The 12,230-nt window shown below is 37.4% G+C and overlaps 1 protein-coding gene across 1 annotated transcript; it reads left to right on the top strand.

Annotated features, from left to right (window-relative positions):
• Positions 1-6,204: 6,204 nt before the first annotated feature.
• Positions 6,205-7,827, top strand: LOC113733179 (gibberellin 20-oxidase-like protein). Its single transcript, XM_027259381.2, has 2 exons — positions 6,205-6,696; positions 6,843-7,827. Exons 1-2 carry the CDS (start codon positions 6,338-6,340, stop codon positions 7,441-7,443), a joined length of 960 nt encoding a protein of 319 aa, XP_027115182.2. The 5' UTR covers positions 6,205-6,337; the 3' UTR covers positions 7,444-7,827.
• The last annotated feature ends 4,403 nt before the right edge of the window (positions 7,828-12,230 follow it).

Below are 12,230 nucleotides of genomic sequence, written 5' to 3'. Positions count from 1 at the left end.
GAGAAAGCTCTTCAAGGCTCAAGCCTTTGACGTTTCTATTTTCTACTTTGACGTTTCTACTTAGGAAGAAGAATTGTAGCAATCAATTGCCACGTTAACTAACTGACCATCTTTTCTTTGCACTTCATAGTTCATACGCTAAGTGTGACAGCCCCACCTCTCCCTAAGGCAAACCAGAAGGTTCGGCGGGCCGCCTGCCCAACTCTCGCCGGGACTCAATTGATCACTTCAAGCAACTACCGGAATAACCATAAGAATAACATAATAACGATCCAAAACCTAAACAAAACTTATCTACATTACTATCTCAAGAGGAAGTACAACCGTCGAATATACACAGGTTCCCAATTCACCATACAACCAACCCGCGCCAAGCACTAGGGTGAGAACCATTACAAAAATAAAAAACTAGACCAAGCTAGTATGCCAAGATCCCGTCCTTGCGCGTCTTCCCCTGCTAAGGAAAACAAAACTAAAGGGGTAAGCTATATGCTTAGTAAGTAAACAGGGGCAAAAGCGTAAATTTCACGTAACAACAGTGACATAATAAGAGTAAAGCAAAAGTAGAAAAATAACATCACATAATAAGGATATAGGTGCCTCCAAAGCCAATTCATATGCCATGCGTGATCTCCTGCCGACACTCCGTCGACCACACTTAATGGTCCGTAGAACTTCACTTGTACACCCACCGACACCTTATCACCCTCACTGGCCAGTCACCTCACAAACTTGCCCGGGCGAACGAAATCACAAACTTGAGCTTGAGTCACAAGCTCGGGTCACAAACTTGGTCCACATACTCGGTGAACCGAATTCACAAACTTGGTGACCTCCAACCAGGTTGGACTGACTTCGACCAAGCCCTAACCGGCTCGAATAGTCCATCTAGGTCAAGAGCTCGCCCCAAACTCACAAACTTCACAAAATTATTCAAAATCACCCCGAGCCACAAGCTCAAGGGTTTTAGTTCCAAAATGATTCACATACATATGTCATGTACAAATATGAGCGTAAATTCGGGTTTAGAGCGAGTGCGATAAAGTACACCCTCGCCTAAGTACCCTCTTCATACATGTCGAAACACATAAGCAACTAATACATAAAAGCGGCCTGAATACTTACACAACGAACAAAAGGGCAAAATACGAAATTCGTGCCGCGAGGAGTAGCTAGTAGGCCCCACCGGCTCCACCTAACTCACCAACGTCTGAAATAGAAGATTGTGTCACAATATATCACAAACAGCTACTAACATACTTAAAACAAGCAAAACGGCAAAATCGGCACACGCAAGTGCGGAAACGGTAAAATGGGGCACGCGCGCGCGCGGACGGCAAACGGGACGGCCAAATCTGCCACCTCAAACTGTTTTGGTCAAAAGTTAGGCTAGGAGTGTCGGATCAAGGTGGGTGAGACACCGTTTCGAAGCTAAGAGGAAGAGCTACAACTTTAATTTAGACATCTCAACCCAGATCTCAATCGGTATAGGTAAAAAATGCACGAAATAGTGCCAGCTGTTTCATTACGGGTTACCAAACAGGCCCTGTTTACAAGGCCGTAACTCACGGCTCAGAAATCGAAATCAATAAATTCCAGAGGCGTTAGAAAGCTGAGACATAAGGCTAAAACTTTGATGTTTTGGCCAAGACCTGAATCCACTCAAAACAGAACGAAAATCGAGTGCCAAAGTACCCGTCAGAACTGTCCAGATACAAGGCAGTTCTGATGATCGCTTTTATTTCGGTCATAACAGGAGCTACGGAACTTGGATTTTGACGTACTTTATACCATTTCGAAGCTGAGACCAAGATCTAAATTTCATATGAAGGGATCAGCACCCAGTTCGTACATGATCAACACGGAAAAACCCACGATCAGAAACTAAAATTCAAAACGTACACAAACTAATGTCTAAAACAGGCCTGAGGGTTTGGTCCATAACTCAGGATACTCTAATCCGTTTGACCTGAGATTTTACAGGTAGATTCAGGACTTAAGAGGCTACAATGTTGAAGAAGGCCACTCAACCCAATTTCGAGTGTAATTACGTCAAAAATGTAACATATTATACCAGAATCTCATAACAGGTTCACAAACCGTATTCTAGTGCAAACATCATAAAACAGCCTATATAAGTCCAAATCCAGAAATTCTAAAGCCACATGAAAGCTTAGAAACAGGGCTACATTTCATCAGAAGACCTCAATAACCAGTTCGGAAGCATTCCTAACCAAAATCACTAATTACAGGTGCAGTTCTTACATTCGGATAAAACCAGGACAGCAAGGGTAATTTCGACTTTTCTCACTCTACGCTACTCCGATTGACCTGAAATTTTGCAGGCACCTCTAAAATAACATTCCCTACTACTTTCATGTTTTAAGCCAAGGCCAATTCAGCCTCTATCTAGGACCAAAATTTTCGGACAGAATGAAGAACCAAGGAATCCTAATTTTCCAGATTTCTTCCAAAACAGAAATTACTTGCAATCTTCCACTTTTTCCACCCTCTAGAATCATTATATACCATTTCCAATCATCATATATAGCCACACCATCATGTTCATATTAAAACAGAAAAAATCTCCAAAAATAATAAAACCTCATCATTTCAACCACAAATCAAGAAATAACCCATAAATTTGCATCTCATACAACCACTAAGCATGATTTAAGCATCAAGTAAGGGAGGAGGGTGGTTCTTCATGACTTACCTTTAAAACAAGAGAGAGAGAGCTATAGATCCTCCTAGTTTTTCCAATCACTCCACCAATCAACTTACTAACACTAATTGAAGAGGTTTTATGGAGTAAGTTCAAGTTTCAATGGTTGGTTTTGATGATTTGGAGCAAAATGGAAGCAAAACTTGAAGAGTTTCTTCCTTTCTTTTTGAGAGAGAGAGCAGGCCAAGCTTGAAGAAAAATGGAAGATATTTGGTAAATTTTTGGTTTTATTTAGTAATTGGTAAAAGGTTGAATAGTGGTCTTATGTAAGAAACAATACTATGGTGACACTTGTCACCTCATTTAATGACTTGCCTAACTTTTTTCTCTCTCTTCCACCTATCCACTTGATACCTCTAAATATCTCATAACACCCGGTATATTAAACCCAGTATCCGAAACTTAACCTAATCGGCCGAATTTTACCGAACTTTCCGCACTAGTGGGTCCCACATCCGATATACGTTCTTAATTTCTCAAAAACTAACCGATACTAGAAAAATCATCTAAAAACTATTTTTACTCAATAAAAATTATCTGGGGGAATTTTCTAATAAAGAAAATGTAGAAAAAAAATGGGCGATTAAATAGAATAAACCCTAGAAAATTAAAAAAAATTCTTGGGTTCTCGCACTCATTCTTTCGGGGCGTCACACTAAGAAAATAATTCTCTGTTATTTGGACTTTCAAATATTATTATTTGGGCCCGTGGGGGGGCAAAGTGAATTTTTGATTAATTTTTGGGGGGGCAAAACATAATAATAAAAATTTTTTTACTTACAAATTTTTTTTTTAAACAATTGGAGGTGAGCGGTTGCCCCCCCGGCCCCCCCTTCCCTCCGCCCCAGAGCCTGCAGCCTCGCAGTCCTTTGAATTCAAGGTCATTAAAACCACCCAATCAGCAAAAATTTTATTTTTTAGATTCTTTTCCTTTTTTTTTTGCCTTTTTGGGGGCTTTTTTTCCCCTTTAATTGTAAGTATTAATTACATTTAGCCCTGAGATAGTTTTGGATTTGGACTAAAAACTACTACATGGCCCCCAAATTCTTTCCAACCTACAAAATAACCCCCTTAACAACCAACCTATCCACCAATTGCCAAGACTAGGCAAATAATAGTTTTTTTCATGGCCATGTTCGAAAAGCTATTTTTCTTAAAAATGTTTATATTTTTTATGAACATATTTTTTAATTATTTTTTACCCTATATGCATCAAATCGTTGCAGTATATTTTTTGTTAAAAATGATTCCTTTTCCTCTTGGAGAGTTGGAGATAGGGCTGCAAACGAGCCGAGTCGAGTCGAGTTTTGAGCTAATCGAGTCGAGTTTCGACTAAATTTTACCAAACTCGAGCTCGAGCTCGACGAGCCAGCAATTTTCGAGCTCGTGCTCGACTCGAATCAAGTCGAGCCGAGCTCGAGCTCGAAAAAAATAAAAAAATAATTATTTTATTTTTTAAAAAATAAATAAATAAATATTTTTTTCTTAATAAATAATAAAATATTAAGGATATATACGTAATTTTACTATGAAAATAAAAAATAAAAAATATATATATATAATATACATAATTTTATTATTAAATAAAAAAAAAAAAATATATATATATATATATATATATATATATATACTCAATCTCGCGAGCCGGCTCGCGAACTAACGAGGAGTTCGAGCTCGAGTTTGACTCGAGCCGGCTCGAGCTCGACTCGAGCTCGATTAATATCGAGTTCGACTCTAGCTTGACTCGCGAGCGGCTCGATTCGTTTGCAGCCCTAGTTGGAGATGATGTTACAGAAAGATATATAAAACCCTTTCAAGTTTTAATCTAACTACAGATTACAAACTACTACTTTATCAGCAAAAAAAAAAATTATATATATAACTATGCACACATCACTGAGGTGGATATGCCATGAGCCTATCTATCTAAGGTGGAAATATACAAGTACTCTAATAGTATAATTACTTAAATCTCCTTTGGAGAATATCATAACTTTAATGTAGTCTTTTCATTAGCTAGAATGTAAGAATAGTTGATGTTGAAACAAAAGAGAAACAAAGAAAGAGACTAACGTGTGTTGACACATGTTGAGAGGGGATATGCAATTGTCAGTTAGTGGAATGTCTTTTTATTGGTAAAAAAGTGGAGGCTGCAATGATCAAGAACATTTTAGTGTGCACCTAGCTAAGCAGTACGTTTTGGATTAAAAATTAGAAACTCATTTGTCAGGAGTAATTCTGTATAATTTGGTCCACCTATATCATTCTCCTTTTGTTCTTTCTTTTTTGAACTACAATTATGATATTCTTGACTTGAGAATTGACGGCAGAAATCTTGGCATCCGCTGTGTGAAAGGCGGCTGTCTCATTTTCCACAATAATGACTACAATTATCAACCCAGCATCGCAGTAATCAGCAATGGTTTTGAAGTTTTTACCTAATAAGATTGTCTGAGGAACTAACTTGTCATCGCTGTAAATAACTACACTTCCAAATTAAACAGGCTTTGATGAACTGCAACAAGATATGAACTCATTTGGTCTAGTTCCCTTTTGCACGAGGTGATGGTTCATCTTGGCGAGGGAGGTGCTAGCAAGGACTTCTATGGAGAATTGTACACAATCAATATTATCCCACTGGAACAAGTAAAAGGGCTGCAACCCCATGAGATTCTAGTCCAATGTGGTGAATGAATGGAAAAAACTAAATGTAACCTTCAACAATTTGATAGAAAATATAAAGGGTCCTTCCCAAAACCAAAACATTTGACTTCAGAATGGAAATTATATCGATCAAGGAGGCTAGTTTCTTTTTTTCTTTTTTTTCTTTTTTTTTTTGTAGGCATCAAGGAGGGTAATTTACTAATCAATCTAGGTGAAGTGTGAAAAGAGTCAAAAGCTATGCTCAACCTAATTTGACCGTCACCGATATTCTTGACTGAGTTATCGGCTGCCATACTAACTAATGCAGGTGTCTCGACATTAATTTGCACCAGCTTTTGCATTGATGCCAAATTATAGTAGTCAAAAACCAATTCCTGCAGTTCTTATAACACATTAGAAAACAGATCACTGTTAAGTCCCAACGACTCCTCCAGTCCTCCCCCGATCCTTTAACTCTTGAATCTTGGCACCCTATTTGGTTTTGAAGTGTTTGAGAGATGATCTTAACTTCGCTAGCAAATTCCATGATCTGAACAACCATGCGCGGGTGGAAATATTCAGTCAACGTTTTCTTGGCTGTAGATGCTCAACTGCACATACTTTCCGCTCTTTGTTATAGGGGAGCGCCTAGAATTGGCCCATGCTTGAGCTGATTATGTTAGCACTTAGCAATTCAAACATTTTAATATTGTTCCACATAGAGACAAATACAGTCCTCACTTAATTTCCAACTCTAATGCAATTGAGCTCCCAAAGTTGAATCATTATATTGATGTGTGCCTATGCATGCATGTGATGGTCTAGAGTATCAAAAATAGTTAACAATAATCAGGTTTTGAGGGCTTAAAGGCATATGTACTTAATACCCCTATAAACCTCTTTCCTTCTTATTAGCTTTATAGCCATCCTATCCAGACAAAACTAACCTACTCTACTTAGCTTTAGACAATGATTTCTGAATCCCAGACAAACATAAAACTACCTAGTTTGGATATCTCGAAGCCATTGGATTCATGCTCTCTGTCCTCTTTGACTGCAGCCTGCAGTGAATGGGGATTCTTCCAGATAACTAATCATGGGATCTCCAAGGAACTGTATGACAAGATTCTCTCTCTCTCCAAAGACCTCTTCAGCCTTCCTTCGGAGACCAAACTCAAGCTAGGCCCTTTTTCATCTTTGAAAACTTACACTCCTCATTTCATTGCATCTCCATTCTTTGAGAGCCTTAGAGTTTCTGGACCAGATTTTGCTGCATCTGCTCAGGATTCTGCAGAGGTCCTATCTGCACCAAACATCAGTGAGTTTAGGTAACATTTGTTTATTTGATGTTTCCAGTCCCTTCTTAGTTGTGTATTCTTAGAGGTCCCTTCTTTGTTGTGTATTCTTAGAGGTCCCTTCTTTGTTGTGTATTCTTAGAGGGCTTCTTGAAAATGCTCGTGTTTTTCATTTTCAGTGAGATATTGCACGAGTATGGAAGAAAAATGACAGAGATATCAAAAGAAGTTCTGAAGCTTGTCTTGATGAGCTTGGGAGCTGAATTTGAGATGAAGTACTATAATTCTGAGTTCAGCAACTGTCAGGGCTATTTGAGAATTAACAACTATGCCCCTCCAGAAAGTTTAGAAGAAGAAGAAGAAGCTGAAGGCCTAGGAATGCATACCGATATGAGCTGTATAACGATTGTGTATCAAGATGAAGTTGGAGGGCTCCAAGTTAAATCAAGGGAAGGAAAATGGATGGACATTGTCCCTTGTGAAGGGACACTAGTGGTCAATATTGGTGACGTCTTGCAAGCTTGGAGCAATGACAAGTTCAGGTCATCTGAGCACCGTGTTGTTCTTAGAAAGCTTGTGAATCGGTTCTCTCTAGCTTTCTTTTGGTGCTTTGAGGATGAAAAAATTATATTGGCACCTGATGAAGTGGTAGGCAGGGAAAATTCAAGGATTTACAAGCCCTTTGTTTGCTCAGATTACCTGAAATTCAGAGAGAACAATGAAAAGGGAAAGTTTGAGAAAGTTGGCTTCACTGTTAAAGATTTTGCAGGGATTGAGTAACAGAAGTGGAAACCTAAGTTACGTTTAGGTTGGAATATATGTTACATGACGAAGATATCATCAGTCATTTTTATGATGGCAATCTAGGAATTGGATTCTGAGAGTTCTTCTGCTATCATGCTGGTTTGTCTTATGATCACATGTTTGCATAATGCTCGTTTGTGTATAGTGAAAGAAGGGAAGGAGAATATAGTGAGGAATTAGGGGGGTGGGGTGTTTGAATTTGACCAGTTAGTAGTAATAACAGAAGGCGTGCACAGTTGGAACAAGAATTTCCAACTTGTACATGATGTAAATTGTAATCAGCTTTTCAAATGTTTGCCTAGCTGTTTATGTATGGAGAGCTAATTAATAATGGCTGGAAGCACATATCCAATTCTATAAGCTGCGGGATTCCTTTCTCATTTTGCTGCCAATGTTGTACTATAATTGGTGTACTTAATCAAGACTTAATTTGCCAAGAACACAATAAGGTCTACTGCAGACATTTATTTTCTTTGTATCCTACCTAGATTCTTCCTGTACTTGAGGGTTTTTACGAGTTAAAAAAAATCAGGACATATTGTCATGAATGTAGCAAAATTCATTACTATATTGTTCCAAGAATGGTACATTTTTCTTAGCTGAAATCAAAACCTAACAAGAAACTAGTCGCTTCTAACTTCTTTGAGCTTGTAAGTTCCCCTACCAATCACAAGGCAAAATGCTGGACATGAACTGCCTCAAGTCTTAGACCAATGATTCATGGATGTAGATAGATCGACAATACAGGCTAGTTGGATAGCCATGATTTATGCGGGGGCCGGCAGATAAAAGCTGGTGTTGCTTTTGTCGACACCCTTTTAACATATGCAAGAAGATCTAGTGAAAATATATATACTGCAATCATCTTTCTGTAAAGCCAACCGCAATGATAATGCTGCGAACTTTGATGCTGGACTGTGGAATAATTGGAAACTTAAAAAATCATACACATTAATCATGATTTACAACAGTCAACTGTTCAAAAAAGTCACTTTAATCAGAATGGCCCTATACCAGTGTGTAATAATGGTTGTCTCCACATGGTTTGCAATTTGCATTTGCAGGAATCATGCTCAAAACAGTCAAACAATCCAATGGCTCTTGTTGATTGATTGATGTTCTGATTCAGCCATTTACTAATTAATGCAGATAATACCTGTATTTAAATACATTATATGGCCAGAGGGTGGTGGTGTTTTGCGGCTCTTTCTTGGTGATTTTGGCCTTCGCGCGGCAGAACTTCTACCGAAACAAAGAAACTAGCCAGTTTCTGATCAAGATGAAACTATGAAAGAGTGAACAAAATTAAGTCAAAGTATGATAGAAGCAGAAGCATAATGTGCATTACTAGCAAATACCCATTAGTAGTCATTTTTTGCTACTTCTGTCTTTTTTTTTTTTTTTTTTTTTGTGCAACGATAACATTTGTATAACCTACTTTAGTCTAGTCTAAGGGGAGGAGAAGCCGACAAGATTTCCTGTCGGAAGAAATCACAATTAAATAACAAGATGAGAGGCAGGGAATGAACCAACAGCCCAAGAGACTATTGGCTTTTGCTACTTTTGTCTAACTATTTCAAATTATGACTTTAGCATGCATCAAGAAATCCTCTAAAAGTAGCAGATTATATATATATAATCTTCAACTTGACAAGTCAAGAAAATTGATTGTGGGTGTCATTCTCAGTGTCTCAAACAACTACTCCTCTAGGGGAAAGCGTGCTTGCTTTTCCATTGATATAGCACACGCTTTCATGCGCAGCCTTCGAGGTATGAGCTGAAGCGTGATCTTTGTTCGGTTACTCTTCGTTTCCGCCTTTATAAGGCATTTGAAGACGCAAGTCTTTGACTTGCTGCTCAAACCACGCCTTTAAACTGGTTTCATGGGCGTACTCTCAATAGGCAATTCATCTATAACACGAGGCACAATGCATTTCCTAGTCTCCAAGTTTCTTGGGGGTCCGGGAGCCAAGATTGAGAAGCAGAAGAAATGAAAATGGATCAAAACCCATGAAAAGATTATTCCAGGTGAAGTTGCATAATTTTTTTTTTTTTTATTATTCAGTTTCTCGTAGCTCCACAAATTCACACCAGTGATGTATTACTCTTGTCTTGTACTATATCCGTTTTTGGTTAGTAATATACTTGTATTTGAATATCTTTTTGATTATAGGCACTTCTTGATTTTTGAATTTTTGTGCTTATAAATAATTTTTTGAGAAGCTCTTTTTTTTTTTTGGGTATTTGGAAGGCTTGAATATGCTTTGAATCTTTGTCACTTTTTTTGTGTCAATATGTTTGTTTCTGTTTTTCAGAGTTAATAGTATTTGAAAATTTCCTTCTGATGATAAATATGAGATTTGGAACTGGAGTTAATTTGTATTAAAGCCAACTGGTGGCAAAGCACGCACATGATTAACACAATTAAGGATAGTGCTTAGGCTGAAATTAAGGCAATGAATCGAACCAAATATCTTGGTACTCAACTTGAGTTTTGACTTGAACTAAACTCGTTCAAATCTGTTTGTTTAGATATCAATCCAAACTCAAACATGATTTCAAGTTCGAAAATATTAAGTAACCAATCACAATCTTCACGATGTTCAAGAACATATAAGACAAATAAATTTCATAAAAATATACTTATAGTTTCTTTCCTTAACTTCACTTCTTTCCTTCCCTTATAAAATAGCAAGTAGGGATGGCAACGGGGCGGGGTTGGGGCGGGGGACCCTTCCCCCATCCCCCGCCCCGCTGCCTACAAACTCCCCCTGCCCCGCCCCATCCCTCGTCCCACGCTCCCCCGGCCCCGTCCCCGCCCAGCCCCGCTTCCCCCGCTGGTGCCACCGCGAAGGTAATAAAAATTTATTATATAATTTTATTATGGTTAAATTTTAGCAAATAATCAAGTACTAAAATATCAACACATCATCAAATTATTATTCATTGTAATTTTACAATTGAAACTTATAAAAACAATCAAATAAAAATTATTTGAATACAATCCAACATGATGAAATAAATATAACTAAAGTAGTCAAGTTTTCACTTTTGGCACAAATACAATCACTAATTCATTATTGTACTTGTGTTTTTTTTAAGAAAAAAAATGTTATTGTATTAAGTGTAATTAGGGATTTAGTATAAATGTATTAGTAAATTTAGTATAACCAATTAATAATTTGTATTAGTACACATATATAATTATTAGTATAATTAATAATATCAATTATATTATATATACTAATAGACATTATATAATACATATAACTAATAATATCATTATCATAAGTTTGTAACTAATTAAATTATATATTATATATATAATTATATACATATATATTTTATATATTTATTTTTTTAAAACGAGTGGTGGGGCGGGAGTACATTCCCCCGTCCCCCGCCCCGTTTCTAAGCGGGGGCAAAAAAATTCCCCCCACCCCCTCCCCATTAGCCCCCCGCGGGGCGGGTGACCGTCACCCGCCCCCATTGCCATCTCTAATAGCAAGTTGATTTTAATTTCATCCCTAATTCATCGCAAACGGATTTCTTAAATAAGCATAATTGATTTTAATCACGTCCCTAATCCATCGTAATTGATTTCTTAAATATCATAGAGCAAAAATTAAGTGAAAAAAGCAACAAATAAGAGTGAAAATCTCTATATTTTTTTTTTTTTTGGTAAATAAAGATGCATTAAAAATAAAATCAAGTCAACAGAGTGCAAATTAAGGTACAGTCATCCGTGGGGTGGAAACCCCCTTTAAGTCTTGCAAAAGTAAGGGAAGTACAAAATTAGGACATAATTCAAAAAAAGTGAAGTCTTGAGTGTTGCTTCTTCCCCAGTTGGCAAGGATGTCTGCACATTTGTTTGCTTCTCTATAATTATGGTGAAAACATACTTTCTGGAATGTAGTCAATAGCTCCCTGCAATCAAGAATAATAGGTGCAAGTTCATGAGAAATAAGATTATTTGACTTACACAAGGAGAATATAAAGGCAGAGTCCATCTCCACTTCGAGAGAGTGGATGTTGAGATTTTTTGCAAGTTGTAAGCCTTCTCTAAGAGCCCAACATTCAGCAGAAGGAACTGAACAGAAGCCTAAATTTCTTGCAAAGCCCGCAATCCATATCCCATTTGAGTCACGAATTATGCCGCCAGCTCCTGCCTGGTTTGTTGATATGAAATTTCAAGCCAACCCAAGTTTTGATTGGATGTGCTTGAACTCGATACTTTGATAAGCTAATCTAAATTTTTCGTGGACAAACATCTAAAATATCAAACTAATCTCAATCAATTTCTTTTAAAAAATTATCAAGCACGCGTCAAGTTCAAACACTCATTTTAATCTTCAAACCAATTATGAACAAACCTCTGTCCGGTTCGTTGAGACATGTTTTCAGCCCTAGCTGAAATTGAACTTGCATACTGTTAATTTGACCAAATGTATCACGTTAGAGCTTGAAATTTATGCTAACATCCAAACCCACAGAGAATGCTGACTTTGGCAGCTGTACCATGGCTTAGTTTTTAGGTAGTGTTTCAAGGTTAGGGGTATAAAAATCATGTTACTTTTTTTGGTTGGACTGCCGCCGCGCTAACAGATCAGCTGCAATAATTTTAATTGAGTTTTTTTTTTTTTTTTGGCAATTTGTATGCATTTATTTATTTTTTTTTTTTAAAATGTGTAATACTACTAATTGTGGGCTGGCAAAGAGTGTAATATTCTATTCTATCCTATCCCTTCTTCCACACGTGTGTT

Source organism: Coffea arabica, chromosome 2c, assembly GCF_036785885.1.
Source record: "Coffea arabica cultivar ET-39 chromosome 2c, Coffea Arabica ET-39 HiFi, whole genome shotgun sequence".
NCBI lineage: Eukaryota > Viridiplantae > Streptophyta > Magnoliopsida > Gentianales > Rubiaceae > Coffea > Coffea arabica.
Note: the sequence above shows the minus strand (reverse complement) of the source record. Positions and strands in the feature narration are given on the sequence as shown.